The sequence below is a fragment of the Rhodnius prolixus genome, unplaced genomic scaffold, assembly GCF_049639745.1.
Source record: "Rhodnius prolixus isolate KJV_2025 unplaced genomic scaffold, Rpr scaffold_3, whole genome shotgun sequence".
Classification (NCBI taxonomy): Eukaryota; Metazoa; Arthropoda; class Insecta; order Hemiptera; family Reduviidae; genus Rhodnius; species Rhodnius prolixus.
Genome location: NW_027411603.1, coordinates 26,241,188 through 26,265,059, shown reverse-complemented (window position 1 = coordinate 26,265,059; position 23,872 = coordinate 26,241,188). Strand labels below are relative to the sequence as shown.

The following is a 23,872-nucleotide window of genomic DNA, read 5'->3' as shown; positions in this document are numbered from 1 at the left end:
GTGACCGGTTTTGGGATTTTATTACTCATCAGAGGTCAGATTAATCACTATGAATCTCTGCACTAAACTTATTAATCTAAAAAAGTTCGAAAACGGTTAAGCGTACAAAAAAAACATTCGTGTATAAAATCTAACATAATACAGCATGTTATATTTTACTTTTATAACAGTTAATAAATAATGAATCAATAGTTCATATAAAAATGTTCTTTTTCCCCTACAATTTAACATCAATGTTTCCTTCAATATTAACAACAAACACCTAAAATAAATAATTAACTATTTATTATTAAAGTGAGGGCGCCACGGTAGCCGAGCGGTTAGAGGCGAGACCTGCGAAGCTAATATGCATTGTGGTACTGGGTTCGATTCCCGGTCTTAGGCCTTGGATTTTATTTAATGGTTAATATGAGAACTTTATAGTAAAGTATGTTTGCTAGTCGCCTCCGTCCACGACACCTAATTGGTAGTTGGACGTAAAGCCCCGTCTGAAAAAAAAAGGCGATTACTTTACTTTACTTTTATTTAAGGGGAAGGATTTAGCTAAGAGGTTAGCGTACTGGGATGCAATACATAACAAGCAATAAACCATACGTACTGCGAATGATTCACACCTTATAAGTACATTAAATACATCCTTTTAATTTTTTAAATGCTAATAAAAAGTAGCGTGTCTCTTTTGAAGAAATTGTCCCCGGTAATTCAACTGAATTTCATACAAATTTAGCAATTTTAGCAACGAACTTGATTTTGATTAATACTTAAACGTGTTAAAATTGAACAAATATTGAAATTAGGTTTAAGGCACAATTCTGAGGCAAGTGATCTGTTCAATGGTTACCTATAATGGGATTCGAACCCAGAGCGCCTGGATTTTTTTTTTTTTAAATCAAGCTTCTGGCACTTAGGATTTTTCACTTCCTAGTAGCTCACTGTCCGATAAGGGACAGTGTTTTGTCTTTAACGAGGGAAAATTGTCCAGAGGCCAGCAGTGCACTGGAAAATGCTTCGGGCGCCAATAACCCTCAGATGTTGACTCGCCTTAAAATACAAAAAAAAAAATAATAAATAATAAAAGAGGCCATCTGGAATTCTCACAGAATTCTTTAAAATGTTGGACGTAGATTCACATTTTTATCGGATGATTCGATTAAGAGCACTTTATTAAGAGTAGATGTTTCAATTGATTGATTGATAGTAAATTTAATTTCAAATTTTAACAATAAATGCAAAATGTTCCCTAATTTAGAAGTTTTAGTAACCAAAATTATTTGTTTTTTTATAAATTCTGTAAGAAACACATAAAAAATGAAGTGATTTTAACGTTAATTAATCGAAATCTTTCAAAAATGTATATTTTACTTAATATACGAGGGGTACCCAAAAATAACCGGAATTGCGTTGCCGCGCATGGAGCTTATGTAGTACGCATTTCTGCCGCTAGACGTGTATAGCGCAATTCCTTGCCAGTTCAGTCTTGCCTGTGTTGTCTGCCTGGCTTGTTCTGTTCATCTGCAGTGATTGTTTTTACCAGCGCTGTTTTGTTCTTTTTTCGTTTTTTATGATGGCAAGTTTAAGTGAACAACGTGCAGCTCTGAAATTTTGTTTTCTACTCGGCAAAAATGCTGCTGAAAGTGTTTTAATGTTGAAAACAGCTTACAAAGATGACGCTATGGGAAAAACTCAAGTATACGAGTGGTTTACTCGGTTTAAAAATGGCGACATGTCGATTGATGACAAACCTCGTTCTGGACGTCCATCAACTGCCCGAATCGACGAAAATGTTGAAAAAATTCGAGAGCTGGTGTTCACAGACCGTCGACAGACAATTGATCAACTGTCAGAGAGTAGTGGGTTATCTTGGAGCAATAGTGTTCGCCAAAAAAGACCCGATTTGTGGCAAACAGGAGACTGGTTCTTCCACCATGACAATGCACCTGCACACACAGCCATCTCTGTTACACAGTTTTTGGCTAAAAATGGCATGGTTCCGCTGCCCCACGCACCTTACTCGCCTGACCTGGCTCCGTGCGACTTTTTCTTATTTCCACGCATGAAAAAGTGCATGAAAGGTCACCGATTTGACAACATTGAAGAGGTCAAGAAAAAAACGAAGAAGGAGCTGTCAGCCATTTCTATAGATGACTACAAAAAATGTTTCGAACAGTGGAAGCACCGGTGGGACAAATGTATTAGTTGTAATGGAGAGTATTTTGAAGGGGATAAGGTTGTTCTGTAAAAAATTTGTAAATAAATAGCTTTTAAAAAATAATTCCGGTTTTTTTTGGGTACCCCCTCGTATATATATATTTTTGAATACAGCTTCTTTAATTACTCATAACTTTGAAAGTAAAATGGCCATTAAAATGATACCAACTGCATTGTATTTATAGCAAATTATATTTAAATAATCTTTGTACAATTATATGTTTTGCTAATAATTTTATAAGATACAAAACATTTAGTTAAGATTTTTTGCATAAAAAAAAAGGCAAAACAAAAATCTTTTGCATACTGGACTTCCACGCGGAGGTCCCGGGTTCGAATCCAGCTGGCTGACCCTTAGATTTTCTCTTCGTAGGAGCTTCTTACAGCTCACTGTCCGGTGATGGACAGTGTTGTCTGTAACGAGAGAACACTGTCCGGAGGCCGGCAGTGCACTGGAAAAAGTTCCGGGCGCTAATAACCTCAGCTGTTGATGCGCCAAAAAAAAAAAAAACCTTTTGATCGATGGTAGCGACCTCTAAATATTAATCGATTTTGCTCTATTTCGAACGAAACTTTTTGTTTTTAAATGAACATTGATTTTCCGCCCGGCGCTCTTTAAAATTTAAAAGTCATCATTTTTTGAAACACCCTACTAGAGAGGGGTGGTTAAGTTTCACTCTAATGTGCTGTATGTGTAAATTGTACTGTTTTTCTGCATAAGAAAAGAATAAAAATAAATATTGTCCAACGAAATTTCCATGGAAATCGAATGATCAGAAGTGCCACTTAAATTAATTGTTTAATTTTGAGATTTTATCGAAAATGATTCGTACGATATTTTTTTTTTTACAAATTTGGCGTACTAATTGTACAAACCTGCTAATACAGAGATGTTACAAATAGCTAAGTTCTACATATCTGTAGTCTATCATACAAGTGAGAAAATACGAACATTTTTTTAGTATTCCACGTTCAATTAGAAGTTACTGCTCATTAAAAAAAAAATTGAGAATTAAATTGAAATTTTAGATATTTTAAAACACAGCTTTTTAATAATAATAGTAATAAAAAAACTATTAAAAAATAAATAAATAAAAACTGGGCCAGAATATACAAACGCGTTATCTAAAGTGTTGCACGTCATACAAGATTTTAAATTGTTAATGATTGCATCTAAAATACAAGTTTGAACGAACTATAATTTAAAATATATACATACTAGAAATGTGGTTGTGAACTGGCGTCACAAAACGTAAAATAAATTTCTTATTCAAAGAATTCTTTTTAATTTTAATGAGATGGTGATTTGAGAGATATATTAGATGGTAAAAAAAACAAACCGATATCTGATGCGTCCTTATGTTTCCTAATTTTTTCTTGACCATACTGTCTAAAAAGTAAAACGTTTTTGTCTGTCTTTTAGCTCAGTATGACGTAAAAAACTCATTAATTAATTTATTTTTTTTTGTTTAAGTACTTCCTAATCACACATAAAGATAACAATGGATAACGAACGGTGAATGAATGTTTGATGAGCAAATATGTTCAAATTTCAATTAGCTATAAATTGTCCTGTTTAATCTTTCCATAGAGTGAGAGATTTAATATGAATAGAGTGGTTGTTGCTAATAGGTTAATATTGAAATTGGGTTTTTAAACAGAATTATTTGCTTTGTCACCTAATTAAAAGGGCAAAATTTTGGCCCAGTTCAGTGTGTGGCAGAGAAATGTTCAATAAATAAGTTCTAAACAAATAAAGAATATCAGTTGCCATGAAAATGAAAATTCTTTTTCTTCGAAAGAAAATATGGTTTTCAATGAACTGACAAATTTAAAAAGAAAAATGAATTGCACTAATTGAAGCTTATCCCCCTCCTAGGCGCCACGGTAGCCGAGCGGTTAGAGGCGAGACCAGTTAAGCTCATGTGTATTGTGGTACTGGGTTCGATTCCCCGGTCTTAGGCCCTTGGATTTTATTTAATGGTTAATAAAAGAAATTCACAGTAAAGTATGTTTGCTAGTCGCCTCCGTCGATGGCACCTGATTGGTAGTTGGACGTTAAGCCCCGCCTGAAAAAATTGGCGATTACTTTACCTACTTTACTCTTTTTTTTTTATCCCCCTCCTTTCAATGTTAACAAGAGTTCCCGACATTTTGGTCTAAATAAATCATCAATACCATCAAAAAAATCTTTGCCTAACCCTTAAAGGAAAATCAGATCTTAAAAAATATCTAGAGATGTTGTTAAGGTATATGTAACTAAAGAGATATGCGCCAAACTGATATTAAACTACGGTAATGAGTGAGATGATTCAAATAGACTACCTTGCTTCACCAATAGAGACAAAATTTAGCAAAGTTAATTTTATGTAATTAGAATGATGAAACAGCACCACTGAAAGCGAAGGTTATTATAAATAATTATAAATTTAGTATTCATAGTTTGATTTGTGTATGTTAGGTGAATTAAAATACAATACATATTGTACTAGCGATAGCGAATGAAGAAACATTCACCTTATAATAGTTTATAGTGTTATCTCCTATCTGACAGCAATACTTAAAACTTATTCTATTTACGTCATTAAAAATAAGAAAATGTTTTAATTATTTAAAACGTTTTTAGAAAAATATATAATTTGCACATAAAGAAAATAGTTTTAATTACTAAGATGACCAAATTCTAATTAACTTAACAACAGTTCGATGTAAAATATTTTTTTCTGCAACCATGTAGGAATGTTCTCATTACTCAATTAAAATCAGCTGTGTAATGCCCAACTTCACTTTAGGAGACTAAAGAGAAGCTTGATAAACATTATGGTGACTCTGCACCTTCGATTAGAACAGTTTATAAGTGGTTTCAAAATTTTCGGAGTGGCCATTTGGGCACAAGTGACGCTGAACGTTCTGGACGCCCTGTTGAGGTTACTACTCCAGAAATCATTGAAGGTGAAGAGTGAAGGTGCGTGAGATTGCTAGTGCTGTGGGCATCTCGAATGAACGGGTACATAATATTTTGCATCAACATTTGGACATGACAAAGCTATCCGCAAGATGGGTGCCGCGATTGCACACGCTTGACCAAAAACGAAATCGTGTGAAGTGTTGCAAGGACGGTTTGCAGCTGTTCCAGAAGAATCCGCAGGACTTTAAGCGTCGTTTCGTCACTGTGGATGAAACATGGATACATCACTACACTCCTGAGACCAAAGAACAATCTAAACAATGGGTTACCAAGGGGAATCTGACTCAAAAAAGGCGAAGACCGTTCCTTCGGCCGGAAAGATTATGGCGACTGTCGTTTGGGATTTGCAAGGAATAATCCTCATCGACTATCTGGAAAAGGGTAAAACTATTACAGGTGCATATTATTCATCGTTATTGGACCGTTTGAAAACCGAGCTGCAAGAAAAACGCCCACGATTGGCCTACAAAAAAGTCCTTTTCCATCACGACAACGCACCAGCTCACACCTCAGCAGTTGTGGTCGCAAAATTAATGGAAATAGGGTTCCAACTCGTTTCACATCCCCCCTATTCACCAGACTTGGCTCCCTCGGACTACTATTTGTTCCCCAATATGAAGAAATGGCTGGCGGGAAAAAGATTTTATTCAAACGAGGAGGTGATTGCAGAAACGAATGGCTATTTTTCAGACTTGGACAAATCCTATTATTCGGAAGGGATCGACAAACTAGAGCAGCGTTGGACGAAGTGTATAAGCCTAAAAGGAGACTATGTTGAAAAATAAAAAAGGTTTACCCCAAAAAATTAAGTAGTTTTTATTTTTGCACGGACTTTTCAAACGACCCTCTTAAGAAGTTTTGTTATTAAATATTTTCTGTAAAACTCTAATAAGCTTATTTAAATTTATTTTATCTAAATAATTAAAAAACGAATATTAAAAAAATAAAATAAAAATTGAAAGGAATATAGAATTAAAAATAAAACTTTAATAAATAATTAGATATTTTTAATTATAACAGTTAAAAAGGTTATAGTGTTACCTTATAGAAATTTAAAATGGATTCTAGTGATTCCTGTTTAGTTTTTTTTTTTTAGTTAATAACCCTAATGGTTGCAGAAAAAATATAATATTTAACTCGAGTGTAAAGTATTTTCCGCACTTGTTAAATAAATAACTATATCTGACTTAGATCTTTGATGTAAGTTGCAGTTATTAGGACAAATGTTAACTTTTAGTCTGAATATTCTTGCTGATTTCAAATCTATTCTTCCCTTTTATGTAAGAAATATTGCAATCGTGAAAATATTCGAAATTATTAATTTTTCAGCAAGTAAAGTGCGAGACGGTAATCGAAATTTCTACGCTAAAATTTGTTAATCTACCTCTGATGAGAGATAAAAGTACGAAGCCGGTAAAGGATCCAATACACATGGCGCTCTACGACGGATAAAATTAAAGATACTAACTTTTCACTAAAAATATCCGTTTTGAGGTCTCGAAAATCCGGAAAAAAAAATGCTTTTAGAAAATGGATCAAGTATGACCCAAATATTGCTAAAACGATTACACTCCGGGAATGCTAAAACATTGCATTTTCAATTGAACCCACCAGGTGGACCTGACTATAACTTAGCGATCAAACTCTCTCAAAAAGAAATATATATAGCTTTACTTTAAATTTGAGATTATTTCGAAACCAGCTTTAATGTTTCCTTTAAATATAGCTTACAAACTGAACTCATGTCGATCCATGAAACTTAATTTTTTTTTTTTTACAAAAACACAATTAAAGCCACTTCTAATAAACTAGATGGTTACAATTTTCCAAAAAAGGCTATTTCAGAACATATTTAGGTGATTAAAGTGCACTCTCAATGTATATTTTATGTACCGTAGCATGCATATTGTAGAACCTTGTTCATCGTTTCTATTAACTGATTCATTAATCCAAAAAGAGGAAATATTATTACCAATTTCAACAATAATTTTCAGTTATTTTTTACCAAGCTTTCAACCAAAACAGTAACGTGTATAAGAGAACAAAATTTCAAACTGAATATGTTGTTTACAGAGGGAGATATAGCAGGCGCAAAGTCAGAGTGTGATATGACCCAAAAAAATTTCAACTCTCAATATCGTCTCAATTTATGAATCTGTCCACAGAACTATAGCTTATTACTAAGTAAAGTATAATGTATAAGAGAACATACTATGTAGTTGACAAAAGGAGATATAGAGTGCGCAATCACGGACCTACAGACTAGGAGTTCTAAAAAGAGTAAAGAAGACCATAACAGGCGGATCAGAGAAAATTAAATTTCCTGATGTTAAAAAAAGTAAAAAAATATTATAATTTTTAACAAGTATAAGCCCTGAAGATGACCTAGTCCCTTGGCCATCGTTTTCGAGCTTAGCATTTAAATTAATTAAAAAATTTAAGACACAAATTAGCAATAATCTTTCTTCCTTTTGTAAGAAACATCTAATACAAGAAAAAAATAAAATAAAATTAACTATTCTTAAAACATGACTAATTGGGAAACAAATTATTTTTGAATATAATTCACACGTTTTCAAATTATAATATTAAATAAAATTAGTAACATAAAAATAGTAATAATTAAAAAATTAAACTGAATTTTAAACAAAAATCTTAATGCAAATAAAAGTAAATAAACAATTTAATCTTATTTGTTAAAATTTTAAGCAAGGGTCTATTCTTATAATATAAATTATAAAATTAAATCATGGTAAATAATAATATGTTTGCTTAGTTAATTTATTCATTTGCTACTGAAATACCAGCACAGAAAAATAAAAACAATGCTTACCAAAATATGTCGTCACATAGAAACTAACCTATAACTAGCATTTTATAAAAATCGCTAGATATTAAATAAGAAGTCTAAATAAAAACCTTAATTCATTCTTAATTTTACTTGAATAGTAATAGTAGTAAGTAGCATATTAGAATTTTTTTTTTTTAATTTTAAAAATTAATTAGACATCAAATAAAATCTTAAACTTGCATATAGTATCGGTAACGTACTACATGCTCATAAATATATAATTTTGATAGTTGTAGAGAATATCGTGTTAGGCCAGTTCTGAGATGATAGGCATTATTCTAAAATATCATTTTTGTGAAATGTACGGTTGAAAACAAAAAACAAAAAAAAATTCAGTTAAAAGATGTTAGAAGTTACAATAATGAGAAATGTTGCAAAAGTCATCTGAGAGTTACGAGGGTCGTTTGAAAAGTCCGTGCAAAAATAAAAACTACTTAATTTTTTGGGGTAAACCTTTTTTATTTTTCAACAGTCTCCTTTTAGGCTTATACACTTCGTCCAACGCTGCTCTAGTTTGTTGATCCCTTCCGAATAATAAGATTTGCCCAAGTCTGAAAAATAGCCATTCGTTTCTGCAATCACCTCCTCGTTTGAATAAAATCTTTTTCCCGCCAGCCATTTCTTCATATTGGGGAACAAATAGTAGTCCGAGGGAGCCAAGTCTGGTGAATAGGGGGGGATGTGAAACGAGTTGGAACCCTATTTCCATTAATTTTGCGACCACAACTGCTGAGGTGTGAGCTGGTGCGTTGTCGTGATGGAAAAGGACTTTTTTGTGGGCCAATCTTGGGCGTTTTTCTTGCAGCTCGGTTTTCGAACGGTCCAATAACGATGAATAATATGCACCTGTAATAGTTTTACCCTTTTCCAGATAGTTGATGAGGATTATTCCTTGGGAATCCCAAAAGACAGTCGCCATAATCTTTCCGGCCGAAGGAAACGGTCTTCGCCTTTTTTGGCGCAGATTCCCCCCTGGTAACCCATTGTTTAGATTGTTCTTTGGTCTCAGGAGTGTAGTGATGTATCCATGTTTCATCTACAGTGACGAAACGACGCTTAAAGTCCTGCGGATTCTTCTGGAACAGCTGCAAACCGTCCTTGCAACACTTCACACGATTTCGTTTTTGGTCAAGCGAGAGCAATCGCGACACCCATCTTGCGGATAGCTTTGTCATGTCCAAATGTTCATGCAAAATATTATGTACCCGTTCATTCGAGATGCCCACAGCACTAGCAATCTCACGCACCTCACTCTTCTGTCATCCATCACCATATCATGGATTTTATCAATGATTTCTGGAGTAGTAACCTCAACAGGGGCGTCCAGTACGTTCAGCGTCACTTGTGCCCATATGGCCACTCCGAAAATTTTGAAACCACTTATAAACTGTTCTAATCGAAGGTGCAGAGTCACCATAATGTTTATCAAGCTTCTCTTTAGTCTCCTCAGGCGTTTTGCCTTTCATAAAGTAGTGTTTAATCAACACACGAAATTCTTTTTCGTCCATTTTTTGAAAATCACTCGACTTCCTCGATTCAAACGAATGCCAAACACAAAGAAATAGACCGATCTGGCTGAAACTTGGTGTGTGTTCTTCCAAGAGATGCTACTAACTAAACATAACCTCGATACGCGCCAGTAGTGCTATCTCTCTGACTTTGCACGGACTTTTCAAACGACCCTCGTATGGCTAAATATTTTATTAATTTATTTTGAACATATGCCTGACACGTTTCGATTTGGAAGTGTAACCTCATCACTAGCTATAACAAAATATAGAGTAGTTTTAAGGGTAGAGATATACCTGTAGTGAGATTTGGCAACCTGCTCTGGCATTCACCTGATACTAACCTCATTATTAATTTTAATATTAATAACATTGCTAACATTACTATAAATTCAAAAATCTATTCCATACCTAATCCACTTTCCTTTAAGAACAAACAGAAATGACAGTAAAACACCAAAATAGTAACCAAACAGTAACTATCAGAACAGAACAGCTAATTAAAGACCTACACCAAACGTTATAAAACAAAATCAAACCTAAAACCTACAATACTGACTATAGAACTGTTCCAACTGACTACAGAATAACGTTAATAGACAATTTGATATAAAAGTTCACACAAAAGTGATAACACTATGTAAAAAAAAAAGATGACATATCAAATTTAAAGAAATCGCTTTTATTATTCAAGAGAATAGTAAAAAAATAATAAAAACAATTAAGCTCATTTCACTCAATTTCCTTCAAATTCGAAATATTCACCAATTTAAAAAAATAAATAATAATTTTAATGAAAAATTAATGCCAGTTTCAGTCATGATACAACTTTATTCTGCCGAGCTTTCGACCTAGGGACACTAGGTCATCTTCAGGGCTGTGGAACATATATACAGTGTGCTAACAATAATTATATTACAATGAATATGTATAATGTAATGTAATTTACAAAATGATTTACCTAATTTACAAAATACTGTTTTACCTCATCATTAGAGGGTTGGTGTGTCTTCTGTCTTGTCTGTTCATGGACTGAATGTGACCGGTCTGAGTGTGATTGTCACCGATCACATTCAGTCCATGAACAGACAAAAGACAGAAGATACACCAACCCTCTAATGTTGTAATAACAGTATATTGGAAATTAGGTAAATATTTTTTGTAAATTATCGTTACATTAAAACTGTCCGGTAGGACAGTTGTATAAGGGTTGATCATCAAAAACTGCACGAAAAAGCGTAACGTTGAAAAACACCCAACTTTGACAATTTTTTTCTCTTTTTCTATAAAAGATAAAATTCCCAAATTTTCTTTAAATTATAGGGCAAACCCTCCTTTATAACTGCAATTTTTTTGTAACAACCCATATCTAATAGGTTTCGAGAAAAAAGTTGCCAAAAATGAGCAAAAACGGCTTTTTCAAAAAATGTTCTTGTTCTTGTTGTTGTTCTTCTTCTTCTTCTTCTTCTTCTTATTCTTCTTCTTCTTCTTGTTACCTTTTTTGTAAACAACGTAGCGCCTAAACGCGTGAACCGATTTTCATGAATGAGGTGTCATTCGATTCGGAATTTTATGTAGATGTGCCTTTTGGGGGTCTCGATCCTGTACATTGAATGGGAGAGGAGTTAGCCCCCTTTATGTAAGGCCCCCTCCAAAATTATTATTACTAATTACTCTGTAAATCTTGGTCCGATTTTGATAAAATTTGGTAGGATGATAGGGTTAGGGCTCCCCTACATAACATTAAAGCGACGATCTGCTCTTACACTTGTTAAGGGGAAGTATAGCAATCGTTGCAAATTATCGACACGTGAACCGATTTGCATGAATGAAGGGTCATTCGAATCGAAATTTTGTACAGATTTGCACTTTAAAAGTCTCGACGCCGTGCCTCATAAGGAAGGGAGTTTGCCCCACCCAAATAAGGCCCTTTCTAAAACTATTATTACCAATATTTCTATAACGCTTAGTCCGATTTTGATAAAATTCAGCTCGAATAAGTGGTTAAAGCTGCTCTACGTTGCTGATGCTCTTGCACCTACTAAGAGGAAGTACTGCAATCATTTAAATTATCAATCAATGAGTGAACCGATTTAAATCAATAAATTGTCGTTCGATTAAAAGATCTTTGCCTCTTTGCCTTTTAGGAAGAAGTACTGCAATCGTAGTTTAATTTTGCTATTTACGTACAAATACCTTCCTATGTTATTCAAAACGCTTTTTCGAAAAAATTGTTATTGAGGATGGTTTGGGGGAACGCAACTATAATCATTCTTTAAAAAGATCTCTCCAGTGGTAGTTACGGTTCCGACTTAACACCTTATCAGATTATAATGATAGAATTTTTTATTCCAAATTTTAAAAAAATCTGTAAAGAAGATATGTAACTTTGTAAAATAAACAAAAAGGAAAATCTATCCAAAAGGTACAAAAATCTCCTTAACAAAAACTTACAGTTTAAAATGTTAAGTATAAGGGTTGATTAAACGCCAAAAGGTACACAAATCAGCGAGTACCCAACATTTCATTAATAGTTAAGTAATTCTACTGCATTAATTTTCATTAATAAGTTATTTTTTAGAATTTATTAGATGTCACAGACCCTTATGCTGGCCACTTCATTTATAATATTTTTTTGTTATAATTATGATAAATCACATAAATATGTACATGCATGTTAAAGTAGAAAAAGACAGTTAGAGTAGGCTACTGTCTTGAATTCGTCTTACCGAAATATTCGTGAGCACAAATAACACACAGTTAATAACAAGTAGATTATTCAACAACAATTATTCATTTCTCAATTGTAATTTAATTTAGTCCCCCTAATTTTACTTATAGTAAAATACTGGAATAATTAGCTGCCCTAAAAATATGCATATCTTATTTACTTTATATTACATATATACAACATTGTGGGATGAATACCTAGATTGAGAGTGTAATTGAAGAAAACTATATTATTTGCGATAAAGCCAGATAATTATTACCTATTATTATAAACGTTTGACTACTACATAAAATAACAATTACTTTAATCGAAGAATGAACTTAAACCGACGATTTTTATTTTTAAATAAAAATCAATAAATAAAATAAACAAAATCATCGGTGTAAGTTTTTTATAAAAAAAAGTTTTGAATTTTTTAGCCTCATAATTTTTTTTTATTTTTTATAACGTTTTTCTTTTTATCCTGTATTTAATAGTTTGATTATTATAGATAACTAGATATTTCAGTCAATCTACAGTGCTACTTGAACATATATTTTGTAGACGAAAATGGCCAGCATAAGGGTCTGTGACATCTAATAAATTCTAAAAAATAACTTATTAATGAAAATTAATGCAGTAGAATTACTTAACTATTAATGAAATGTTGGGTACTCGCTGATTTGTGTACCTTTTGGCGTTTAATCAACCCTTATACTTAACATTTTAAACTGTAAGTTTTTGTTAAGGAGTTATACATATTCATTGTAATATAATTAATTGGTAGTATAATTGTTAACCCACTATAAATATGTTCCACAGCGCTGAAGATGGCCTAGTCCCTACGTCGAAAGCTCGGCAGAATAAAGTTTATCATGACTGAAATGGCAATTATTTTGTTCATCCTATTGAAATAATTATTCAGTCACCAAAAATAATGAACAATAATAAATTTTTAGTAGGGCTTTAGTACTTAAATAAAATCAGATCTCTTAGAAAGTGGATAACTAAGGTACTTTAATTTCAATTTCTGACGTTAATACATCACACAAAATCCAAGGCCACTCACTTACCAGGGAATCAAAACACTGCATCTTACTCAATACAACCTAACCTTAGTTTTGTTGGCCACACCTCTAAACACCTAGTTATTTTACAACGCATTTTAATAAGTGTCCAAAAAAAAAAAAAAACTTGAAATAGTCCTTTTTGAGAAATTGAATCCTAACCAAAATCAATTTTTGCACCACATCTTCATCTCCGGAAAAAAATTAAAATTAAATAAAATTACGGCTCCATTTTTTAAATGAAGTAGCTCATTGAATTGAAATGAGATTTCTACAATAATTATCAAGTAAAAAATAGTTACTTTAACCAACACTCCTAGCACAAAGTCACTTAGCACAAGTTCTACCCCAAGCAAATATTGCCAAAAATTACTAGAAATTTGAAAATCTATCCCTTTTTTTCCATTAAGAACTCACAAAATATAATAAATAAAAATGTAAGGTATTCAATGATTTACCAGTAATTTGTAGTCAAATTTTTAAGGATAACTAAATAAATTAATTAGATTTTGGTTTATGTTCTGTAAACAAATAAAATTAAAACGACAAGACAAATTATAAAGAAGATTGTAATGTTGTTAAATGAAAGAAAATAAAAAATGAACGGACGGAAGTTATCAAAACAAGCGAAGGATTGATAAGAGCAAGTGAACTGCAGGCAGGAAGCACTCACTATGAAGCAGAAGTGGGCACTGCTGCAACCAAACAACTTCACTGCCGCCTCTTTCTGGTTAATAACATAGCGATAGAAATCTCTACCACTCTCTCTACTGAATGGCTTTTGTTCGAGATTTTCTCAAAAAAACAAAAAACGGCTCCGAACAATTCACTTGGCACACTCAATTGCACGCGCTTCTAGAAATTTTGTAAACAAAATATTTTCCCAATAGAACCGCCATTAATAAGCTCTTCTAAGGAAAGATATGGTCATACTCGTCTCACGTGTTGTACACTTATATAGACTAATAGTATTATGAACGGTTCAATTAGTTAAGATAAAATCAACGAGTATTAAATGAGTTCCTAACATTCCCCGCTCCAAAAAAATAAATAATTAAAAATGCATTTCCAAAATTTCATTTTTAAAATAATTTTCCGCGATTTTGAAAAGAAAACAATCAAGGTGAATATTTTTTAAATAAAGAATACTAAATAATCTAGTAAGGGAATTTCCTTGAAACACTCTTTGTTACAACTTGATTTTAGGGGAGTCCCTGGGATTAGGGGGGTACTAGGGCTTCCCATTGAATAGTCATTTCTGAAAATTCTACGCATTTGTTATCAATAAACTGTTACTGTAAATTAAATTTGCTGTTAAAAATTATCTTATGAAAATGCAAAGAATATTAAGTCTCCCAAGACTATTAAAATTGAAGTTGCAGAAGAACTAATATATTGGTTAATAATAATAATAATAATTGAATAAATAAATGACCAATTTTTAAATACAATAGCACTAGCGCATTAATACAAACTCATACTTTAAATTAAATTTGGCTTATTTAATTACACTAAGTATTCAAGATTGGCGAGGAATCGGTAAAATAAAAAAAACAACTCGTCTTTTTGCCAACGTTTCGACACATATATTGTCTTTTTCAGGGCCTGGATATTACAAATACAAAAATATAAAACAATTTAGAGAATCAGTAACATAGACAATCAGTAAAAGTCAGTAATATAAAATAAAAATAAATAAAATAAAATAAAATAAATTTTTTATAATTATTGAAACTTATTAAAACTAAGTTTCAAATTTTTTATAATTATTGAAACTTATTAAAACTAAGTTTCAAATTTTTTTATAATTATTGAAACTTATTAAAACTAAGTTTCAAATTTTTTATAATTATTGAAACTTATTAAAACTAAGTTTCAAATTTTTTTATAATTATTGAAACTTATTAAAACTAAGTTTAAATAATCATAAAAAATTTATTTTATTTTATTTATTTTTATTGTATATTACTGATTTTTACTGATAGTCTATGTTACTGATTCTCTAAATTGTTTTGTATTTTTGTACTTGTAATATCCAGGCCCTGAAAAAGACAATATATTTGTCGAAAAGTTAACGAGTTGTTTTTTATTTGACCAATTCCTCGCCAATCTTGAATACTTAGTTAAAATAATTTACGGTCACGAAACCAATATATTCTTATTTAATTACATTACATTAAGTTACATCATTACTTAAAAATTAAACGTAAAGTGGTTTATTATTTTTAGACTTCATAAGAAATACCTAGGTTTCTCATAAAATGCTAGGGGGAATGGAATAGAACTTAGTGAAAAATTTAGGATGCCGTGGAACACATTTGCGCTTAAATTTTGCATTTTGTTAATCTTTAGTTAATAACCTATCTGAATTTGCATTTGCTCAAAATTTTCTGCACACACCAAAAAATTGTATTTCAATAAAAGATGAATAAATAAACTTAAAAACTATTTACATTCTAATATACAAATAAGTAGCTTAATTTGCTGTTACGTGTAACTTATTAAAAAAATGCATTATTAAACTCAAAATTGTTTAACAAATTAATTTATTTTATATAATCTTATTTTTGATAAATTTTATAAGATGATATATTGCATAATCAGCCAAAATTAGTAAGACTATACAAGGTCTACCTAGGCATTACACAAAATTTAGGATTTCATACTCTATCCTGGTTACATAGTTCCATCATAACGACGAAACTAAAGAAATAGCTCAGAGATCTATACTTGAAGACTATATTATTAAATAAATATAGGCACTGCACTAACCAAGGCCTAGTCCTTAAGTTTTCAGTGTTAGCAAATTCAATTTTTTGCCAGATTTTATTTTCAGTTAAAAAAAAAGTCCTCAAGGGCATCACAGCATTCATATTTTTTCTTTTGTATTAGTTTAGTTTTAATGGCGCTCTCATTAATATTGATGACCTCTCTGAGTTTTAGAGTAACAAACATTTTACAGCCCAATTGTTTCAAATGATAATCTAGAGCTATGTTACGCAAAATCCACATGTATTCCTCCTTAATGCAATTTATTGCAATTCTACCAGAAAAATTTCAACAAACTTGTGGATTAAATTAATTTTTTTTTTTTACCCTGAAGATAATTAGAAAATATTAACTGTAAGTAACCGTAATTAAAACTGTCCGGTAGGACAGTTGTATAAGGGTTGACCATCAAAAACTGCACGAAAAAGCGTAACGTTGAAAAACACCCAACTTTGACAATTTTTTTCTCTTTTTCTATAAAAGATAAAATTCCCAAATTTTCTTTAAATCTTACTCCAAACCCTCCTTCATAACTGTAATTTTTTTGCAACCACCCAGATCTAATAGGTTTCGAGAAAAAAGTTGCCGAAAATGAGCAAAAACCGCTTTTTCAAAAAATGTTCTTGTTCTTGTTCTTCTTCTTCTTGTTGTTCTTGTTGTTCTTGTTGTTACCTTTTTTGTAAACAACGTAGCGCCTAAACGCGTGAACCGATTTTCATGAATGAGGTGTCATTCGATTGGGAATTTTATGTAGATGTGCCTTTTGGGGGTCTCGGCCCTGTGCATCGAATGGGAGAGGAGTTAGCCCCCTTTATGTAAGGCCCCCTCCAAAATTATTATTACTAATTACTCTGTAAATCGTGGCCCGATTTTGATAAAATTTGGTAGGATGATAGGGTTAGGGCTCCCCTACCTAACAATAAAGCGACGATCTGCTCTTACACTTGTTAAGGGGAAGTATAGCAATCGTTTCAAATTATCGACACGTGAACCGATTTTCATGAATGAAGTGTCATTCGAATCGAAATTTTGTACAGATTTGTACTTTAAAAGTCTCGACGCTATGCCTCATAAGGAGGGGAGTTCGCCCCACCCAAATAAGTCCCTTTCTAAAACTATTATTACCAATATTTCTACAAAGCTTAGTCCGATTTTGATAAAATTTAGCACGAAGAAGTGATTAAAGCTCCTCTACGTGGCTGTGAAGTGCCATCATGCTCTTACACCTACTAAGAGGAAGTACTGCAATCGTTAAAATTATCAATGAGTGAACCGATTTACATCAATGAATTGTCGTTCGATTCAAAATCTTTGCCTTTTAGGGAGAAGTACTGTAATCGAAGTTTATTTTTCTTGCTCCTCTTAAAAGGAAGTACTGAAATCGCAGTTTAATTTTGCTATTTACGTACAAATACCTTCCTATTTTATTCAAAACGCTTTCTCCAAAAAATGGTTATTGAGGATGGTTTGGGGACCGCAACTATAACCATTCTTTAAAAAGATCTCTCTAGTGGTAATTACGGTTCCGATTTAACACCTTATCAGGTTATAATGATAGAATAGCTTATTCCAAATTTTAAAAAAATCTGTAAAGCAGGCGTAACTTTGCTAATAGACAAAAAGGAAAATCTATCCAAAAGGTACAAAAATCTCCTTAACAAAAACTTACAGTTTAAAAAGTTAAGTATAAGGGTTGATTAAACGCCAAAAGGTACACAAATCAGCAAGTACCCAACATTTCATTAATACTTCATTGATATTATTTAAGTAATTTTACCGCATTAATTTTCATTAATATTTTTTAAGAATTTATTAGATGTCACATACCCTTATGCTGGCCAGTTCATTCATAATAGTTATAATTGTGATAAAATGTATATTATATCTTCGTATAAATAGGTACTTTATTTTAACTCTATTCCAAATTATTCTTCTGATTTCTCTTTAATGTGCCCTTTATTCTGAAGTTGTCACATATACATGCATGTTAAATTAGAAAAAGACAAATTTAGAGTCGGCTACTGTTTAAATTTGAATCACGGAGGATTTAAAACAATATTTCAGTCTTGAATTCGTCTTACCGAAATATTCGTGAGCACAATGACACACAGTTAATAACAAGTAGATTATTCAAAATTATATATTCATTTCTCAATTGTAATTTAATTTAGTTCCCCTAATTTTACTTATAGTAAAATACTGGAATAATTAGCTGTCCTAAAAATATGCATATCTTATTTACTTTATATTACATATACACAACATTGTGGGAAGAACACCTAGATGGAGAATGTAATTGAAGACAACTATATTATTTACGATAAAGCCAGATTGACTACTACATAAAATAACAATTACTTTAATCGAAGAATGAACTTAAACCGACGATTTTTATTTAAAAATAAAAATAAATAAACAAAATCACTGATGTATGTTGGTGTAAGCATTTTTTAAAAATTTTTTTGAATTTTTAAGCCTCATATTTTTTTATTTTTATAACGTTTTCTTTTTCACCTGTAATTAATAGTTTGATTATTATAGATAAATAGATATTACAGTCAATCTAAGTTAAATGGTGTGCTACTTGAACAAATATTTTGTAGATGAAAATGGCCAGCATAAGGGTATGTGACATCTAATAAATTCTTAAAAAATATTAATGAAAATTAATGCGGTAAAATTACTTAAATAATATCAATGAAGTATTAATGAAATGTTGGGTACTTGCTGATTTGTGTACCTTTTGGCGTTTAATCAACCCTTATACTTAACTTTTTAAACTGTAAGTTTTTGTTAAGGATTATCTTTACAGATTTTTAAAATGCAAGTTTAAATAAATGAGCAAGTTGCGATATCACGGAAAATAACGAGAAACAAAATTGAAATAAGTTTCAATAGTTGATGTAATTAAATATTAAAAACCTAAAATCAAAACAAAAGATTTCTACAAAGATCTACAAATCGATTCAATGCTTCTCCGGAAATCGCCCGCTTCGTAATAAGACACGGTAACTAATGCTCAAATAATTGGGAGTTTCAAGTTTTGAACCGTTTTTCGCATTTATTTTTTGTACTACAGCATAAGTAAATGTAAAAGAAAAAAAGTAATATCTACTATTTCATGCGGGCTTTAGGTTTATCTACCAAATTAGGTGTAGCGGGCAGAGGCGATTAGTAAACATTACTTAACTATTAAATTCTCATTTTAACCATTAAATAAAATCTAAGACCAAGACCGGGAGTCAAACCCTGTATCACAATTCTTCTCAGCTTTGCCGTAAGATCGATTTGGTTAAAAATAAATGAATCCCGATAGGTTGGTGAAATTTAAATTAACCATCACTTAATTATTTTACGATCATTCGTACTCGATTTACAATCCGTCAGATCTCTTGCTGCAAATAAAATTTTTAAAATTGTCATTTAATTTAGAACTCTAGTAAAATAAAATCTAGTATTTCTAGACGACAAATAGCGGTCAAGTAAACATTATTTCTTCTATCCCAATTAGTTGAACGAAAGTTAATCTTAAAAACTATAACAAAAAATTAAGTTGAAAGAAAAAAAACGCTGAACGTCACAAGCAAGTTTCCCCTACATACGTCAATCACCTAGAACAATGACGTCACATCCCCACTAAATAGCATTTGTCTCTTAACGTCACTTATCCCTTCCAATTTAACCGTTTAATATTCTTTTCTTATTATTTTTTATTAATTTTCCAGTCACGTTTTCCAGAAATTCCACACACCTATCCACTACCGCAGAGAAAAAACTTCTTTTAATAACTATATTAAAATACTTAACTAAAAAGACAATTTTTAACTAGTCAAAACGCACTAATTACTTGAGCAATTTAATATATTCTCATTACTACCAAAGATAATGTAATATTTATTTTTCTTATCTTTAAACAATTTACGTTCTGAGAAGTATGGATTCCTGATTTTTTAATTAAAGAATGCCAAAATGCCTAGCTTTAAAAAAAAGAAAAAGTTTAAAACTTGTTCCTCAACATTCACAAGTTGTATTTGTGAAATCTTCCCTAAAGCTGAAGTTATTTATCAAAAAAATTTGTTCCCTTTATTAATGTTAAAGGTGCTGGAAGAATCTAAGCATTACAGAGGATTAACTGTTTAGTGCCTAGCGTTGTTAAACTAAAAATTGCCAACATAAATTTAGAGAAATAATAATTTTAATAAATTATCTAATGCAGGTTTCTTGCATTTTTTTTTTTTTAAACGCGTACTTACCATTTCCAAAAAAACTTCTACCTTATCAGTTAGTTACCTTCAAACCGGCGAAAATTTTCCTCTTAGGTATTAAAGGAAATAAATTATTTAAGGAAGAATCAAAACGAACTCAATAAGTCCTAAAAATTCATGAAACTTAAAGGTGTAAATTATAATCGAACGAAGTAAAAAAGAATTAATAAAAAGTTATAAATTCAACTGATGCGCTTAAAAATTTATAAAAATAAATGAAGGTTTTAAAATACATTTAACAGATTATAAATACAACAGAAGTAAAAGCAACTAATGAGGTTAACAGCAAATTTTATTTTCTCTGAAATAAAACTTTATGACACTAATATGTGCCAACAAGGTTATCTCCCTCAATTTCAATAGAATTTTCTTTCTACAATTTCAACATATAAAAGAAAATAAAAATTTACAAACAGCAGTCAATTCTCCCCAAGTTTGTTAAAGCACTTAAAATACTGACTCCCTAATTAAAATAATTACCTCACAATAATTACAACTACAACCCCAACTAACACGGTCATAAAGTTAAAATGGTATTGAATGAGTATTCAATTAAAATTATGAACTTAAATATAAATACAAATTTAAAAGAATGAATATACATACCATTAGGTCCATATTTCTCCTGGTACCTCTTGACCTGGTCAAGAGTGAGACCTCTATCCTTGTCGACATTGAAATAACTCAAAACTTCATCCACTGTTTTACAGTGGGCGTCTTCCATTGTTCTGTTTGTGTATCACCGAAGCATCAACTATATACAAAACCTAAAATGAAATAAACTAATTAATAAATCTTTAACAGTACAGATATTGAAGTTTTCAATATTAGTTAATAACCAAATTTTCAAATACCCTATTTAATACAAACAAATGGGATTATGTTCAAATTGTCAATCCACAAACCGAAATTTATTTTCGTTGTAAACTAAAGAAGTTATGGTTGTAGCTAAGCAGAAATGAAAGGTATATCTTAATCGAAATCTTAATTGTCTTAAAATTTAAACCCTTTTAAAGTTTAAACAAAGGTTTAAACTCATTAAAGAAAACATATAAATGATAAAATTTAGATTAAACAAAAGTAATCCTTTAAACACCATTTAAAACTAAAGTTGAAATTAATAGTCACCCTTAAAAACTTTTTGAACTATCAGCTGTTTGAAAATTTAAGCAGCCCCAACATAAATAAAATAATTATCTACAAATTTAATGAATTATTTTTAAGATATTTAGAGAATCATATGCGAAGTATTTTGCCCTTGGGGTATGAAAGATAATTTAACATATTTTTCTTAACAAAAACTTCCAACAGGTTAAGGTTATATTTTCAGGTACAATTTTTCCTAAAGAGCAATTTGTGGACCAAGAAATACTTCATCATGTCACGCAACAAATACTGCATCGTTTTACATACCTATTTTGTACTGTGGCTAGGGAATGCAATGAATGTTTGTTAAACCGCTTAAAAATTAAGAGCGTACAGACTAAATATCACAATTTAGTAATATATTCACAAACACTATCTACAATGAAGCGACACTTCTGTTCTGAAAGTCCTGCAGTATTTATATTTGACACTCATCAGGAAGAATATGATACTACTAGAAGACCTGAATAAGCTATGATGACAATTTCAGTTTCTACATTACTACACACAGCTGACTGAATCGTTTAAAGTGCTTGTCACATGGCTACAAGTTGATACGTTAGATAAAAAATATAAACAAAACGAATAATGGCCCATTAAATTAAATATTTAACAAAATTATATTCATTCTTGAATAAATCTGTATTACTAAAATGCAGTTTTATTAGTAAAAATGAAGGTCAATGTTTTCATTATAACAACGAGGAGCACACAGCGTAACGGGTCATGTGGAAAGCACTGATTGGCTAAGTATCTACAGTTGTAGCCGTTGGATTGGCGCTTTTTTTAAAAATCTTACAATGTTTACTGATAATAAATTGTTGTTTTCTGAGCAAGATTAGCTTTTATTTATCTAATTACTTATTAGCAAGTTCTATTTGATTACATTAATACAATACACCAGTTCTAGTGGCGTTTAAATATTTACGGAGTAACAAATACCAGTTACTTTTTAGTATTATCTAACCTTTTTTTAAATTAAACTGAATTTAATACCTGGGAATGTGTTGAGGTACAGATGTGTGGGCAACACCTGCGGCTCTGAGCGTTGCCCGCAGTTAAAAGGAGTAAAATCAATTATGTTAAAATGTATATTCTCGCTCTACAAGGTAGGGTGCTCAGGTTTAATATTAAAACTTGAGTTCTATTTAGGGTCAAGCAAGGTCGCTAGGCACAGGGAGATTTCTTCCCCGAGCAAGTGAAATAAAGTGATATCAAAAAAGAGGCTACTTGCCAGCAGAGGCTGGGTACAGTTTTAGCCCGTGTCTCGGTTACTAAATTATTTTGGCAAAGATTCACACTCCCCCTCCAGCCTAACTTCGCAGCTTATACCCTGCCTGGGGAATAGAAGTGGAGGAAGAATCTTGGGCGGGAATAGATTAGAACTACTTGAAGGAGTGGGGAACGCAAAATACCTACTACCCTGCAAAATATGTATTTATGTTGATATTTATTTTAAGTAGTAAGGCAACACACCTGCTGGTCCCCGGGAATAGAAGATGGTACTCCCAGGGGCCATTCTGAATTTACATCTCACTTGATAACTATCTCATTATCTTAACTGATTAAATTTGACTCTTAAGATTCAAAGTCCCAAATAAAGAAGAAAGAACCTAATCAGTAAAATGCCTCCTATACAGTGAATTATATATGTGGGCAGCTCAAATAAAAGGAATAGATAATACTGTTTTAAAGTCTAAATTTAGCTTCCATATGCGTTGAAAGGCATCAGAGGATAAATCTATTTCATCTATGCTTTATAGGGCTACTCTATTGGCCAGAAATGTTCGACTACTTTTTTTTTCATAAATTTTATCGACTTACCAATATTTCATTGGCCAAAAAATCACTTAATTTTTAATGATAATTCACTTCATTTCTGTAATGACACTTTCACAAATGAAATGCATTGCTTTTCTTCGAAATTTTTCTGCTCAATCGTAAAACTTGCGATCCTTTAATGGGAGTTAACTATTTTGATTTAATATACGAACGAATCAATCAATAAAAAATATATCTTTATAAATGATATTTATTTTTTTAGAAAAAACAATCAAAAAAAGGAAGAAAAGGCGCTGTCATGTCCAGCGTTTAAATTTGTACTATTCATTCTTCGTCAGTATTTCATTTCACCCAATCATTTAACTTCACAAAAATATATGTTAATTTTTCAAGAAATGTTTATTTCACTTATTTTCTGTAAAGAAAATAATAGTAATCATAAAAATACAATTTTTGGCATAAGCTCGTTCGCATGCAAAATAGCAAAGCGGTCCACCTGTATTATTTATAGATACACTTTAGCACACACTAATATTAGTCGCCTGGTCTCGACCCTAGCCTAGTTTTTTGTTTGTTTCTATAAATTAGTGCTAGTATT

At 31.4% G+C, this 23,872-nt stretch overlaps 1 protein-coding gene across 5 annotated transcripts in view; it reads right to left on the bottom strand.

Annotated features, from left to right (window-relative positions):
* The window catches only part of SERCA (ATPase sarcoplasmic/endoplasmic reticulum Ca2+ transporting SERCA), a 91,503-nt gene that overhangs the window by 67,098 nt on the left and 533 nt on the right, over window positions 1–23,872 (bottom strand). For 3 of the 5 annotated variants that reach the window (XM_074125172.1, XM_074125169.1, XM_074125173.1), the window contains exon 2: window positions 20,953–21,113. In XM_074125172.1, the coding sequence (XP_073981273.1) occupies window positions 20,953–21,070 (118 nt within the window). In that variant the 5' untranslated portion in view covers window positions 21,071–21,113. Of the gene's footprint in view, window positions 1–20,952; window positions 21,114–21,759; window positions 21,964–22,488; window positions 22,663–23,872 lie in introns of those variants that run through there. The other 2 variants (XM_074125170.1, XM_074125171.1) reach the window with 2 other exon arrangements.